A 15,829-nucleotide genomic window follows, 5' to 3' on the forward strand; every position below is an offset into this window, starting at 1 on the left:
CTGGACCTGCCTCTGACACTTTATACCCAGCTTGTAAAATTCTTCAAATCTTTGATTGTCCAGGCAGGACTTCTATTAATACCAGTGGTAATTCAGTTGTTATTTCAGAGGACCTTTTATAACCAGGGCCCATGCAATTATTATAATTGCCCTATTTGTGACCAAATCCTAGGTTTGTAATAAGCGTTGTACATGTATATCCAAGTCCGTTATAATGAGCGACGTTCCACTGTAATTGAAAATGGACTACAAATGCCATCACCAAACTCTCAAAAAGTGATCCTCTAGATGCCACGCTAAAATGGTGAATTTCCAAACAGGTGGTTCCGGTTTCACTTCTTAGAATATTCCCCAACAAAGAAAGTCTGCTATCAACCAAGACAACGGAATGTGTATGAAATTTATCTTACCAGGATATAATTTATTCTTGCTAACAATTAAACTATTGTCGACAATTTTCATCATTCAAACTGTTTTAAAAACAGTTAATAATATATCTATATGTATGTATATATATATATATATACGTATATATTTTCAGGGATTTTACATTATATGCACGCAGTATTACTCAATAGCACAGCGTCTAGCCAGCATCGACTCTGACAGTTGTTATTTTCAAACAATTTCTTTAGATACACTGATTCACAGATACAGTAGACTGCATTCAAGTCGGATCTGACCAGTTTGTTCTACTTAGATATTTGTTGAAACATTCTCTGAGCAGAGTCTACTGTATGAAACATTCATATCACATGGTATAAGCACATATAAACACAAAACACAAGCCTAGATATCAAACCATACTAAATATAGACTTATCATCAGGGCCCAAGTATAATTCAATAGTTTTCAGTTAAGCACTCGGGCTTCCTTGTAAAATTTCCTGACTTTTAGAGACAGATGTTAGCTCCCGAACCAAGTTCCATAGCTTACTGGCGTTGAAGATTTGAATCTCTTTATTGAGTTAGAATAGATCAGAACATGAACTAATTTAAACTCCTTAAAACAGTCACATCTAACTCACAAACTACAGAACTCGGTTCACCTATAGGTGGAATTGGCAGTTCTTGTATATGCATTTGTCTAACAACTCAATTGCAAATTTCATGAATACCTTCACTCTTCATCACAAAATACAGAACAAAAAAGAATTAGTTCAAGAAAAGATATTTTCCAAGCCAATTATATGTTATAAAACGTATGCAATAAGTAAGAAAAATTGAAAATTCTGTAATACAAAATTGACTGTTCTACGAGGCTTAGATTTTTCATCAGTCGGCAATTAATTGATCAATTCTTACAGAGTTAAATATTGCGTTTTTCATGAAATTCAGAGAAAAATTTTCCGCTGTAAAGTGGTGCGTGCCCAGATCTGGTTTTCATCGGTTAGTCCATACTAACTTAACTAAATTATGCATCATTGATTTATCTAATACGGGATACATAGGAAGCAGTTAAAAACATATCTATACCACCTCGAACATGGGAGGTTCGATTTAATGAAGTTAGCGAAATATCTACGTCAACTCGGCATTGCACAGAGATGTCGCCAAAGGGATGGAAACTTTCGCCGACACAGAGGAATCCAGAAAGTATCTTATAACCGAATGTAATTTGATATCAGTCGCAGCGGTGTACGGAAGCCTGGATTAATGACAGCATTTTTAAATCAATAAATTCAGAATTTAAAACCCAATCACATAATCGAGGATTAGACCAAAGACCAGTTTTAGCACAATTTCAATTTTCTATACAATTAACAACATAAACACAGTACAAGACTGGTCGGTTTTAGAAATGAGCTTTTACTAACATGAAGATTTGATTCCCCTTTTGTGATAATGTTTTGACGATAACAAATTATGGCCCATCTGTATTTTGTAGCCACATTTCAACATATATCCAACTTTTCGGGCTGATATTCCGCAATGAGATCAGGAGGCACTACAACAATTGCATAGCTATAAACAGCTATCGAATACCCTGCTCAGTTTAGCAAGATGCCGGAAATATAGCGCACAAATTGCGAGTAAATTCTAAACTTGTCAAACCTTAATCTACATCGGTACTACAGAACTAAAGTGTGAAAATATATGCTAAAATGTGGTCAAACGGCAACAGCATCTACGTGTGTAAGAGAAGCATTGTACGTCCGGCCTAGACGCCTGGAATAATAGAAACCTACTGGTCGTCTAAAAATAGCATGACTACAACGCCATCTACAGTCCGCTGCCGCCGCCGGATTCGTCACCTAGCACGTACAGACGATAGTAGATATTCATCTGCTCCAAGAAGATGAACGTGAGAATCGTGTGCGGCCCGAGACGGAAGAAATACGGCGTGAATCCTTTCCATAAACTGAATAGTCCCTCTTTACGAACGACTTTCGTCAACACGTCCTGCAAAGAAAACATCGCTAACAAATATGAGTTTTTATCATTTTCGGGGCATCTACCATCTACACCGCAGTGCGGTGTATAAATCAATGTTTGAGTCCTAGTGCACCCCATTTATTGCTGTTATTAGTAATTAGTTGTCATCTGTGAGATAGCAGCACCTATCAAACATAGTGACATACTAGTGCCTGAGACTGTACAAATGGGCCCACAAAAATTGATGATCAAGGTATGCAAAGTTTAGTAAGAGGTTTACTAAGAGACCTCATCAATCGGTTCGTTAAAACTATCAACAAAATAGACACTTACAAAAGCACCCCTGTATTCTGGTTTACCGTCGATGTATTTCATGTTTTGAATTCTGTAAATGAAATGAATAAACAAAATCGTTGAATTGAACGCTTTCAATGCATAATGACTGATTAATCATATTCTGATATTTTCATGATATTGGAGGAAACATATACAATTCTATTTAGCTTGAACATCTTACCTAGTTTTAGCGATATCGACCGGCATAGAAGCTGCAGTGGTCACTAGACCGCTCAACATGCTGGCGGCAAAATGTGTCAAAATATTGTCACCGAAGTATTCTGAATAGAAATGGATGTTGTAGGAACATCATCAAAATTGAGGTAAGGTGTATTTTATATGTGTACACATGTATCTGATACTTACTTGTTGATAAAAGGAACTGTTTGGCTTGTGAATAGGAAGCCAACTGAGCTGCGTTAACTACGATAGCCCTCATTACCGTCGGGCCACAACCCTGTAACCATTCATAACATAATTATATTAATTATACAGTAAACTCTGTTTACCTGGAGTCGATTGCCTCGGATTAACGCGTCCTGGTCAATAATTTACGAATCATTTTTTTTACTCCAACTCATTGTGATAATGACCCATCCCTGCCTCGGCTGTCCTGGAATTTGCAAACCTCTCTAGAGAATCTATTGTTCCGGCGAGACCCAAGGCAAACATATCGTACCCTAGAAGCAGTAGCGGACTAAGGGGGTGAACAGGGGTAGCAGAGCCGAGCTTGAATTTCTCAAAATTTCCTGTACGAGAACCTTCAAAACCCCTACTTATTTTCTCAGTACAGGTTCCTATTTAGTTGCCCTAAATATCCATACCGATGATTGTTACCAGTAAAGATACAGTTTAAAATGAATGCATTAAACACAGAGATTTAAATTGAATACAACATATTTGTCGACAGAGCAACTGAATGATAATTACGTACCCTCCATAGAGTAAGAACACCTTCTTCTTTCGACATACGAATCAATGCATCGAATACATTCTTATAATTTCTTTGTTGATCTTTTGGCAACCTGAAGAGAAACATTACGTCTAAGATTGGGTCGAAACTAATACCTTTCTTATCACAAATATTGCTGTTTGTTACGCTGCCCTTTAGTAGATAGTGAGAGATTGCCAATTCAGGGACTAAATAACAGGTAATATTTCTCATTTCTACCAAAAAAATTCTACCTTCAAAACAAAGACTTTTGCCCTCAAAGAAAGGCCTATAATGACCAGAAAGACCTTTGAGCTCAAATAAAGGTCATTCTTACCATTATTAAGCCTGATGTTTTTTTCAGTTACAAACCTAAATGTCATTAGCTTAAACTTATTCCATGAAGCTGGGCACTAGGCTCATTACATACCTTCCATCAGCGGTCATTCTGATGAGAGAAATCTCAGCTGGAGTTCCAACCATAGCTGCCAATCCACCGGACATCATACCGATACCGGCCTTCGCGAAAAAATTCGGCGGCTTTCCATTTTCACTATGAAAAAATATTCATCAAATTTATACGAGTCGAATTCAATTTCGAATTATTTTTTCAGAGATTTATATATCGAAGTTAACTACTCGAAACGCACCTGAACATTTCGAACAGCGTTGTATAGATACCCAATCTAGACGTGGTATACGTAGCCTGACGCAGGAGTCCAGCTGACAATCTGAGCAGGGAGAGAAATGATAACACCATCGTAAGAAAAGGTAGAAATGGAGAGCTACCAACACTACTCAGCAGTAGCTATCGAGGATTCCACCTATGACAAGCGACGAAGAGATCTACTAAGTTCATTGCCTCACTAATTAAACTTTGTAACTCTGTGTCCAATAGCTTTTGTATCATCTGTATTCCATATATAAATAAACATGTCATATCTTTACATAGCTTTTATGATCATTTCTAGTTGAAAACCAAAACCCAGTTTTTGATAATTTTTTCCAATTTTAAAATCATAATAGCAACAGTTTTCAGTAGAAATAAGTTCTACTTCCTAAGATGGGTTATTCAGCTTACCCGGTGTACATTTTAATGATGCCTTCCTGTTTCAAAATTGAACGAATCGCATGGAAACTCGTCTTGTGTTCTTTAAGTTTTCCTCCCTCGCCTGACGGGTAAAATATCGGAGAAAGATTAAAACGAATGAAACGTGACTAAATTAACAAGGGTTTAACATTATCGTTATCACAGGGGCTGGGGACACTCTCCCAAGACGTTCTGAGAGTATGCCTAAGTTTTGACTGGCACCAGATGTGAGCTTAAAAGATTCTGGATTCTTTTCTTATCAGATTTAAACAAAATTTGCTGCCGAGCAGAGATTTGCTCGATTAGCCGGGGGACGAAAAAAATCAAAGATTCAAAACAGTATCCTAGGTACCACTTCTAAACGAGAATATAGGGGAAGGATACTGTTTTGAATTGTATTCTTTATTTTTGACCCCAGCTATTGTTTGTGACAAGCAGTGGTCCCGCTAATGATGGACTTACCACTCAACTGCATACGATTCTTCACCAGATCCAAAGGTTGCACAAACATTGTAGCGAGACATCTAGAAAATGATTTTTTTTAATTTACATAATACAAAAGTGAAAATAAATGTCAAACACTCTCAGAATATAACTTTGGTCCTAGTTAAATTAAACTCCTTGTTCTCTGAATTTAAACAGATTGGCAAACTTGATTCATCACCGAGTCCTTACCCTGCCGTTCCACCGAACAGAAATTTGATGGATTTTGAAGTTTGCACAGGCTCTGCATGAGGTTTGACATCTTCATGTCGCTCGCCGGCTTCCACCACCATTTTGCCGTCCTTTCCGACCTTGGGATAAAAATACCAACATTATAGAATACAGAACCAGTTTTTACTATTGGTTTTTTCTGGGGTTTTTTTCGATATGGGAATTTCAAGTTGTTTTCGGACCTATATCACCAGAAAAATGGGCTTTAACTACTGTTTAATCATTGGATGACATTTAAGTGTGAATATCTTATGCCATGATGGTTTTTTTCGGGTTCCATCCATCGGCCTTTTTTTTACTAATTTAACCCATTTTCACTAAAACTTAACAAATCAGAATGAGATTTCTTCGTCGTAAAATATATCGTGGAGAATAAAATTGGGTAAAGTAAGAGAAGAAAATATCGTTACGCTTGATGAATTGCTTTTTTCACGCATGATGATTGATTTTAAACTGAGTTGATGAAAACCGGGAGGGAGAAGAGTGGCTGCGGCAAGTGACTACCAGTACCAATTCAATTCGGGTTTATTGCCATCTTATTCTTAAGACAATAGAAATCGAAATAAATTCTGCTGAGTTGGTTACAAAAAGCAGTTTTTAGGCAAAAATAGGTTTCGTTTTGTTTTTACGCATGAGTGATTTATCATTTTGAAAGTGACTGTGGCAAGCATCAGTATCAATTCCATACCGTTTTATTGCCAATTTAGAAGGGAGATTTCTACTGAGATATCGTCAAATAATGGTGTAAAAGAATAATTCTGGCAATCCAAATATCTACAACATCAAATTCTGAGCCAGTTAATGAGTTTGCACGCCCCATTTATTGTTGTCACGCTTCATTGATTAGGCGTGCTGCCTGTGGCAAGCGAGTACAAGGAAGTAATTCCAGATTTCCTCAAAAAATCCTTTCAAAAACAGCCCCCGAGTGATCAAATACCGACATATTTACGTTTATCAACGTATAACACGATACCGAGTCACCTGAAGTTGTGGACTATGTAAGAAGATGCTGCACCGAACAGTAAGAGCGTTTTATGTTTTTTGAAGTCGATCAATCAATAAAATCCAAATCAAAAATTTTAATCGTGCATATTATATGGACCACTGCCCCAGCTGATGCACTTACGTTCAAAATGATCGTGGCCGTAACTCGGTTGATATTTCAGACTAAAACAATTGTTATGTTTACTGAAATGCTGTGTTACAATTGCAATGTTGCAAGCACTTGAGCACCAGCATCACTACTTTAGTAACAAAGTCAAAACATGCATCATCACTACCCAGGTCAGGTCACCTAGATGTTGTTGTAGCAAGCAGTAATTACAGGGTAAGATTCAAGAATAGGGGACTAGTGGTTAGGGTTAGGGTTAGGTTTAGTTCCCTAATCATCATTAATTACTATATACATTACTATCATTATATATCATCATTATCAATTACTAATATTATTACTTAATTGATTACTATCACTACATATATATTGCTATAGTCCCCTATTCTTGAATCGCACCGGACCTTGTACGTAGCCGAGATTTTTCTTGTCGTATAGTGCCACCTTGTGGAAAGGTGGCGGTCTTGACAGTCTCAAAATATTTGTGAAATTTATGGAATGTGAAAAAACAAAATTTGCATCTAAAAAATTGTGGAACTTGCATGCAAAAGGGGGTTGCCACCATCCCCCAACCCCCCTCTGGTGACGCCCATGTTTCTTGAATTAATAGGCCTAATAGTGGCTTGTTTTTTAGAGCCTAACTTTACCTGACCTTTACCCTGCTGATCCATAACTAGCATTTATAGCAGGTACAATAAAAGCTGTGTTTAACCTCTAGTTCATATGGACCTGATGTTCATCAGGCCTATCATTTGATGGATTTTCATGATGCGCAGTTACCTGATTTGAAGTCATGTTGGCTGCTTCAATATGACTTTGGCTAGAGGCCTACCAATGTTTGTTTGAAATACAAGCCTGCACACAACCAACTGGCTACTCAGATATATCTCGTATATTGTCAATGTGCACAATGAACTGGAGGCCTATATAATAATAACCAAATCTGGCTACACAAAACAAGAGTTCAATTTTCACGTTCATTGAGACTTGAACTTTGAATCTTCACCAATCAGTTCTTTTTTCATTTCGAGCAAATTCGCCGAAATCAAATGTTTCTCGTGAACAATTTCGTGTTGCATCTCGGAAAATGACTGCGATCCTTAAAACGGCCAACGAAATCAGCGAAAATAAATGTCTTTCGGGTAGCCAGCTGATTTATAATTCAACCGAGGCCTCACACGGAATTTCTGATGGATTATTCCTAATGATTTCAATTCAGATAAATTATTGAAATTGTGCTAAAGCTGACTTATAATTCACCAAGAACCTTAGTGTCTGATGTACAACAGTGTGTTACACTAGGATCATAGAACGACGGAGATCACTGTGGAGACAACCGCTGCCAGTGCTGGGTGAAACTTATAACAGCTATACCAACAGATATTTTGGTGCCAGGATATAATTTGCAAATTCGGGGGCAAGATTTTTGAGACCCACCGAATTATTTAGGGACAAAAATATTTTGCGACAAAATTCATCACTTCGATTTACAGGAAAGCTGCCCTTTTCAACGATATCGCGCTGACCGACGAACCCCTGACGTAGTCACGGTACCCTGTCGAATAACAACCCTCAACCCACCTTTTAATTAAAGATCTCATCTTGTTTATTCGATTTGCCTAGCGAATTAATCTTAGACAAAAATAGCGCAAATGCTTATGTAATGAAAAAAGACGGCATGTGAAGACTGCCGCTCACGTTTAGTAAAATGTGCCGATGTATACCTCGCTAATTTAATTATGTTTCGTTAAGTTGTTTGCACGGTTTCATTTATTTCCGTCGCCGTCAGTAACAGCCACGTGAGTTTCATAGATTTTTAAGTCGTATTTCCTAGGAAATCCAATACGGTGTCCCGGTTATAGCTCTGGTTAAAGGGGGGTCGACTCACGTGCTTGACTGATGATCTCTCGTGCGGTTCTCATTTCATGTACGATGAATCTTTGAAAAAAGAAGATTTTTTTCGTGTAAAATATTTTGTTGTATTTGGTATTAGAAAAAGCCAGCATTTCAGTATGAAGTCAAGTGGTTAAATTGAACAGGCCCTTTGGTACCAATATTTCACAGTTTACGCTGGTTATGAAATTACTTTTTAATTTAAAACCTAAGAAATATCATCAACAACAGTTCCAATCCTGTAATTTTTATTTCAAGAGTCGTACCCCGAGATGACATCAGCAAATCTAGGACTCTTTGAATGGGGTGGACTTGAAAATTAAGATTTGAAAAGGGCAGATTTGGCAATCAATACAAGGGTGGGCTGCAAGCGGAACATTGGTGGGGGTTGCTCTCGCACAGAAAATTTAAGACATTTCTAGCCTGTATCAAGGCCCATTTGCATTTATTTTTAGTCAGATCAAGGGAGGTCGGTATATCGGGGGTCAACTGTAAATTAGTAACGTCATTTGGCCGCCGTTATGCTTAACATTCCCTCTTGGGATATGACAAGTCCTTCAAATATTGGCCTCTGGATCCTGGATTCTACTGTTATTCTGTGACAATTACAACTTGTATCCTGTACAACCGGGTGTATTTGTGTTTGTTCGTTAGTTGCCGACATACTCTTGAGGCCCCTCATTTCTGTATACCAGGGCAGAGATACAATAATCTAACAGGTTGTAAAACGTTGACACCGTTTAGCGATATGTATCGCACTATCTGAATCGGTGTTTTCGAGTAGGGCATGAGTTCTGAAGATAATCAATTTTAAGATGCAGCCATTCTAGTTTGAGTCGTTAAAGCTGAGACTATCATCATATTGACAGCTTAGTGAATTGAATTGAAAATTGGGACTAAAAAGAAGACATTCCAGTATTGTGAGAACTTATCAGATGACATCTTCACCGAATTAGACTGTACGCAAGAAACTTCAACTTCAGATGTTCGTTTATTTGCAGAATAAATCTTCCCTGATTTCCGCAAGTTAAATCAGGAAGGGTTAGATGGCAATGTTTAATGGCGCTGTCTCCGAAAGCGAAGAAATGGATGACCTATACCACTATCGGTTTCCTGTTCGGCCTCAGCGGTGTTGAGTACGGTATGTTAGCTAGCGATACTTAGGCTTGAAAAAATTGATACCTCGTTTCTCATATTGTGGCCTCCTATCTGGCCTGTACATTACAAAAAAGCACGATCGAGCTAACAATAAAAGACATGGCAGCATTAGAAATGAACTGATTACGATTTTTATCGCAGTTCACTAAATGACCCGGGCCGATTAGGAGAAACGTGCGATCATTTTAATCGTTTATCAAAACCTCGTTATCTTACGCGTGTACATGCAGCGCTCTACATCATTCATTCAAAAAATAGATCATTGTCGCTATAGATTGGTTCGCATTTATCTGAAAAAAAAAGTTCATCGGCGACGGAAGTAATCGCTTCGTTGACTGATCTTTACAAAACCTTCAATCTGTTGTTTTCAGCGGTTATCCTGCCGACGTTATGGTTGTACATCAGCGAGCGCTTCGAAGCCGAGGAATATTTCCTCGGTCTGATTTTGTCGGCGTTCAGCTTTTCGGGGCTATTCGCCGCCCCGCTCATGGGAAGGTAAAAACATCTTACGTCACTAGTCTCACTAGCGGGGCTGCAGATTCCGCCCCTGACTTCTAGTCTAGTCCAGAGGTCCTAGAGGCCTTCGGACAAAGCAGGAAAATCAACAGCTTATATGCTTTAAGAATTCTATCGCTGATATTTAAGTTTCAATTTGAAAACAAATTTAGTACGTCTGCTGACATTTTCAGGTGGTACGATTATACGAAAAAGGTTAAATGGATTCTGCTGTTCGCCAATTTATGGGAGATTTCCGGCAACTTGATGTATTTTTTCGGATTAAACAAATGGTTTATACTGTCGAGCAGACTTGTCGCAGGTAATTGATTATTTCGGTCTTGTGCTGGATTTTTGAAAAAGCCAATTTCAGACCGAATCAAATCTGCTGTGAGTTCACGCACATTTTGTAATTCCGTTTGTTATCACTGATCCGGCTAGATGCAACTCAGTGATAGACAGTCAATTAAATCAGTGAGGCGTTGCCCACCTCCCTAATTAAACCGAAGTTCCTATTCACGTACAGAAAAATGATTCGTTCGAAATATTCCAAAAAATTTGTCATTTTGGTCAGTCTTAACTGGTCCGTTCTAAAATTGAATGATCCAGTTCTAAGCTCTAAAAACGAAGTGTGAACGCGGCTATAAACGCAACTCGATGATACAGTCACAATCTAGAAGTAAAACTATGGTTTTTATTTTCTGTAGGAATTGGAACCGGTGCGAGCGCCGCGGTCGTCGCCGACGTGTCACGAGCCACGACCAAAGATGAACGAACTGCGGTTTTATCGATGTTTATGGTTTGTCGTCAGTTCGGTCTCGTCGTCGGTAAAAAAGCCCGTTTCTTCCGGGGGTCATTCATTCGTTTGAAGTATGTCGACGTAAAGCAGAAGATCTTAAATAAAACTTTACTGCCGTGAACACTTACACGATGTATACGTAAATTGTAGACCGGGTTCTGGTCTGGTACAGTTTTGACAGAGTGGCCACTTACTTGGAAGTCAGAGAATTTTCTTTTCTTTAAAAGAATGAGGGATAAGTCAGGGAAATTTGATTAGATTGCTAGATCTCGTGTGTCAGACAGTTTCCGTCTATGCCTTACGTATTTGACTGTGTTAATTGATTGATGTCAGGGAAAAAAGCAAATCATATATAAATCGCCATGATATTTGAATTCCAACACATGGAAAAGATTCTTGTTGAAAAATTAATGCGAATGAAGGCTTAATGTCTTGTGTACTTATTCTTATGAATGGCCCCTCAGTGTTGTACGAAACATGTGCTTTAAGTTGTATGAAATTTTCAAATTTTTGATGTATTTATTTCAGGTCCTGCGTTTAATCTATTTTTGGCTTACACCGACTTCAAAATCGGTCCGTTTAAAGTTGACGCCTTTACCTCACCAGGTGTAAGTATTGTTTTATCAATCGAAAAACTAGTAAAATTAGTAAAGCTATATTAACATAATTAGGCTGCTCACTTTCTTTTGAATAAATCGGGGCATATCCTGATATCATAGATTATTATTATTGATTGCATCTAGAGCAGACATAATCCATGCACATGTTAGTAGAGGTACTTACCCCTGTACTCGGCATTTTTTGATTTGTTTACCCGCTTCAGTCGTGGGTGAGTTTTACTTAACTAGAATTTATTTGGAAACACCTTCAGTTTCCCTGATTTGAACTTGGTGGAATATTTACAGTCGCAATAGTACAGTTCTCAATTCGGTGAAACATTTACTGTCCCTAGGCTACAGGGCAAGTCTAAATATACTGTATGCTAATTTTTCTGCGTGTATTTTTTGCTTGTAGTTATTTATGGCGTTTCTGTGGTGTTTACTCGAGGTGATGACCGCGTTCATGTACTTCGATTTACCGGCGATCGTCGAAGAGGAGAAAATCAAACGACACATCAACTACAGCACGAGCGAGACGAACTTAAACATTCAAGACGGCGGCGGCTGCGGCAACTATAGCGCGACGACAACGTCGATTCAAAATGCCGGCGATCGCGACGACTCGTCAACGCGTTACGAATCGTTAGATCAATTGATCAATAGTTACGACGACGTCGCCACGCTCAGTTATAATTCTATACCGAACGTGCCGTGTAGCGTGCAGGAAAATGGCGCGACGCGAAATGAAAACTATCTCGTAAATCCCGCCGCGAATGTCAACGACGACAATGTTTCATCGGGTGACGGCGTGATTGCGCCGACGCTGCTGCAGCGGGAAAACGAACTGCTCAGTTCGTCGTTGATGTACTCGAACGATATGATCGAATCGGCCGAGCGTTTTATGAGCACGGCGACCGACGACGGCGACTCGAGTCGCGATTGGAATAAACGCTGCTCGTCGGCTTCGTATCAGAATTACGACCGCACGAGAAACGAGGAGGACGCCGTCTGCCCTCCCGCCATGAACACCTCGAAAACGCTTTGTGATAAATTGAGATTTTTGTACAACGGTAAGTTGAATGAAATCGAACGGAAGTTGTGAATATTTCAAGTCTTGATGATATTATCGTCATATCACGGAGAGTTTCCATCAATCGTTTATTACCTATCCTCCCTCACAGGGATTCAAACCTGATCCTCCCTCACAGGGATTCAAATCTGATCCTCCCTCACAGGGATTCAAATCTGATCCTACCTCACATGGAATCAAATCTGATCCTCCCTCACAGGGATTCGAACCTGATCCTCCCTCACAGGGATTCAAACCTGATCCTTCCTCACAGGGATTCAAATCTGATCCTACCGCACATGGAATCAAATCTGATCCTCCCTCACAGGAAATCGAACCTGATCCTCCCTCACAGGGATTCAAACCTGATCCTTCCTCACAGGGATTCAAATCTGATCCTACCGCACATGGAATCAAATCTGATCCTCCCTCACAGGGATTCGAACCTGATCCTCCCTCACAGGGATTCGAACCTGATCCTCTCTCACATTCACACCAAGACTCTGCCACCCTATGAAACCCTTCAGTAGACCCATCCTCCCTCAGCAGACACTACTATAGGAAAACCCTGGTCCTGATAGACATCTAATCATGAGACACGGTGACAATTAATACCAACCCCTGCCCTAGTAGACACATACTCCTCCAGCAGGAATTCAAACCTGATGGCATCATGACCCTCTGTCACAGTACAAACCCTTACCCTAGTTAGTAAACACATGATTTAAACCTGATGATATCATGAGACTCTGCCACAGTATATTTATAGTAAATAGTAGTTTTACTCGTGACTTTCTTTCATTCTCCGATCTCTATTTACAGAATACGTTCAAGAAGAAATAGTTGTGATACTTTTCGCGGTGTTTGCGTCGTTTTTCAATCAAGTCGGTTTAGAAACGATGGTGACTCCGATCACCGCGATTTACCTCAACTGGCGCGAATTCGAAAACAGTTTACTTTATTTTATAGCTGGAATTGAGGTGCGTTAATCCCCCTCTCATCGTCAGAGGCAATAATAACTACTACAAGCTAAGGCCAGGCTCGGTAGTTTTGTTGTTTCATGGATCTACCGATATTATTTTTTAGAAATAAAAAGAAAGGAAATTTCCTTTTTGAGATCTTAAATCTGAGGACCTGAGTAATGAAAAAGCTCGTTAAAAAAGCTGAATTAATATTGGTGTTTATCATTGAACTGATATTTCCCGCCTTTAGAAAATGCGCATAACAACAAAAATTAAAAGCCTGGCCTAAAGCAACGTGTCAATCCGACCATTGATGATGTCACTGTTTCTATTTTCAGATAATAATCATGTTTCTAGTCGTACGTTGTATGAGTAAATTCCTGTTAGACAGTACTATTATTATAATTGGTTATATAATTGAAGTCGTCAGTCTGGTTTGGCTGATATATTATTTTCCACGCGCTAAACCCGGTATGTATCTGAATAAAGTACCGGATGTGTAAATAATTGAGTAAACCTAGCCGTTGACAAACTGGGACTGGCGTAATCAGCCCTAGTGAACGAACAGAAAAATAAGATCGAAAATCAGAAATTTATTTTTGTCTTCATAAGTTTATGTCGGTATTTCTGACAGATTTTTGACGGTGATGTATTTTAAAGGTGATGTAGCCAGTAATCTCGCCCCGTTTATTGTCGGTACGATCGCTGATGTGATGGGATTACCGCTGTTAGTCGTTTGTACGATGTCGCTTTATTCGAAAATAACGAAACCAGAAACTCAAGGTTCGTACATCGGAAATAATCAGTGCGGCTAGGTTTATTTTTATAAATACCGGTATAGGCAGGTCTGAGAACCTGTATCTTTAAATTGTAGTAGTACTAAAATATATAATAAACACGACATTTCGATCTCACCCAAGAGATCAACGTCACCTGACGATGATCTCTAGGGTGAGATCGAAACGTTGTGTATTTTGTATTTTAGATTGTTCGAATAAATAAATTCTTGATTTCAATTCTTTTAATCTGTAGATAGCGGGTTTTAATCTTTTTATCCGTTCACCACGTTTGAGTGTGGTTATCTTACTATCAAAAATAGTAGTTTAACTCGTAATTGAAAATGAACTAGAAATTACTCCGATTTTGAAAGTATATTCTGATATTTCTGGTAGCAGTTGAGCTCTTCAAGAGAGTAGAAACTATCTAGTAGTCGTACCCAGGTCTGGTATAGGCAATGAATATTTCGTTGTTAGGTTTCCAGATTCATAGGAAATCTAGGAAAATTCTCAGAACTAATTTTATCAATTTCAACTATTTACCGCACCCATTTGAAGTACAGTACAGCCTGCTTATTCCGGATCATTTGAGACCAGTGGATGTCTGTTGAATTCGCTTTCCCAGATTTTGTCAAAATTTTCCAGAAATGTATCGAACGTGTTTGAATATTACAGGTCTCAGCCATGGAATACGCAGCATCTTTATAGGATTGGCTACTATTTTAGGACCGCTCTGGACCGGTGGAATGATCAAACAACTATATGCTATGTTCGGCGTTATGTTATTTATAATGCTGTTAGCATTTGTAAGTACATGTAACCCCGACCTCAATGGAACCTTCACTAAAAGCATTCGACTTTTTAAAATCGTAGATTTTTTTTGTTTTCGTAGTTGATTTTGTTGGTATCGTTGCGACGTTTACGCAAAGCCGAGGTCGACGCTCCACGAAATTCCCCAGCAGACGTCTCGTCGAGATCGGCCACACCTACTTCAGACACCGATAACGATGAACATAAACCTCTGTTGGCATAATACCATACTAACTAAACTTTTTTTAACCCGCTTAGGCCCAGGGACATTGAATGGTGTAATTTTCAAACTAGAGCATTAGTACCACTTTTTAAGTGGGGATGGTGTCCCTGGACCCCCTAGTTAAGATGGTTAGATTGGACCCTTTTGTTGCTCAAGTGTTCTACTGATTTCTTCACATTTAGTGAAGTAGACCCTGTAGTTAAACTGGACGGAAAAACTCAATTATCAGAATAAAGAATGGAATATTAATGGTACTGTATTAATATGTTTGCGCAGTACAGAATGTTTTTCACTAAATATTCCTGAAAAGTATGTGATATTTTTCTTTTTAAAATATGAGTTAAACCAGTTCGAAATAAAGATATATAGTATTTTTTACATGATTCTACTTAATTCTTTACTGCATCATTGTACCAGGGAGAGGAGGAGCAGTGCAGTGGAAGAGCGGGCCGTTTGGGGATCATTCATTCGGTGAAAGTATAAATTTA

At 38.8% G+C, this 15,829-nt stretch overlaps 2 protein-coding genes across 4 annotated transcripts; one reads left to right on the plus strand and one right to left on the minus strand.

Annotated features, from left to right (window-relative positions):
* Window positions 1-502: 502 nt before the first annotated feature.
* On the minus strand, window positions 503-7,473 carry LOC141908125 (mitochondrial 2-oxoglutarate/malate carrier protein-like). 2 transcript variants are annotated; one of them, XM_074797986.1, is made up of 12 exons: window positions 7,338-7,473; window positions 5,408-5,526; window positions 5,195-5,256; window positions 4,724-4,814; window positions 4,293-4,373; window positions 4,073-4,195; window positions 3,646-3,736; window positions 3,078-3,168; window positions 2,893-2,992; window positions 2,709-2,760; window positions 2,189-2,402; window positions 504-1,647 (listed from the first exon to the last, which is right to left on the minus strand). In XM_074797986.1, the coding sequence occupies exons 1-11, from the start codon at window positions 7,350-7,352 to the stop codon at window positions 2,223-2,225; spliced, it is 1,005 nt and encodes a 334-aa protein (XP_074654087.1). In that variant the 5' UTR covers window positions 7,353-7,473; the 3' UTR covers window positions 504-1,647; window positions 2,189-2,222. The 2 variants fall into 2 exon arrangements, with proteins under 2 accessions (XP_074654086.1, XP_074654087.1); XM_074797985.1 differs by having other exon boundaries at window positions 503-2,402.
* On the plus strand, window positions 6,316-15,686 carry LOC141908124 (uncharacterized). 2 transcript variants are annotated; one of them, XM_074797983.1, is made up of 12 exons: window positions 6,316-6,467; window positions 9,452-9,591; window positions 9,980-10,103; window positions 10,298-10,425; window positions 10,811-10,930; window positions 11,431-11,510; window positions 11,917-12,571; window positions 13,393-13,550; window positions 13,871-14,003; window positions 14,193-14,315; window positions 14,984-15,114; window positions 15,201-15,686. In XM_074797983.1, exons 2-12 carry the CDS (start codon window positions 9,510-9,512, stop codon window positions 15,339-15,341), a joined length of 1,875 nt encoding a protein of 624 aa, XP_074654084.1. In that variant the 5' UTR covers window positions 6,316-6,467; window positions 9,452-9,509; the 3' UTR covers window positions 15,342-15,686. The 2 variants fall into 2 exon arrangements, with proteins under 2 accessions (XP_074654084.1, XP_074654085.1); XM_074797984.1 differs by lacking the exon at window positions 6,316-6,467 and adding an exon at window positions 9,346-9,370.
* Window positions 15,687-15,829: the final 143 nt, after the last annotated feature.

Source organism: Tubulanus polymorphus, chromosome 7 (assembly GCF_964204645.1).
Source record: "Tubulanus polymorphus chromosome 7, tnTubPoly1.2, whole genome shotgun sequence".
NCBI classification, from domain to species: domain Eukaryota; kingdom Metazoa; phylum Nemertea; class Palaeonemertea; order Tubulaniformes; family Tubulanidae; genus Tubulanus; species Tubulanus polymorphus.

What these genes read in the sequence shown, in the direction of transcription:
- LOC141908124 (XM_074797983.1), top strand. Translation starts at nt 9,510, where the DNA reads ATGGCGCTGTCTCCGAAAGCGAAGAAATGGATGACCTATACCACTATC. An exon ending in CCTCAGCGGTGTTGAGTACG is followed by an intron (nt 9,592 to 9,979) that starts GTATGTTAGCTA and finishes TGTTGTTTTCAG; the next exon opens with CGGTTATCCTGCCGACGTTA. An exon ending in ACGCCTTTACCTCACCAGGT is followed by an intron (nt 11,511 to 11,916) that starts GTAAGTATTGTT and finishes TTTTGCTTGTAG; the next exon opens with TTATTTATGGCGTTTCTGTG.
- LOC141908125 (XM_074797985.1), bottom strand. An exon ending in GAATCGTATGCAGTTGAGTG is followed by an intron (nt 4,815 to 5,194) that starts GTAAGTCCATCA and finishes TTTACCCGTCAG; the next exon opens with GCGAGGGAGGAAAACTTAAA. An exon ending in AGAATGACCGCTGATGGAAG is followed by an intron (nt 3,737 to 4,072) that starts GTATGTAATGAG and finishes GTTTCTCTTCAG; the next exon opens with GTTGCCAAAAGATCAACAAA.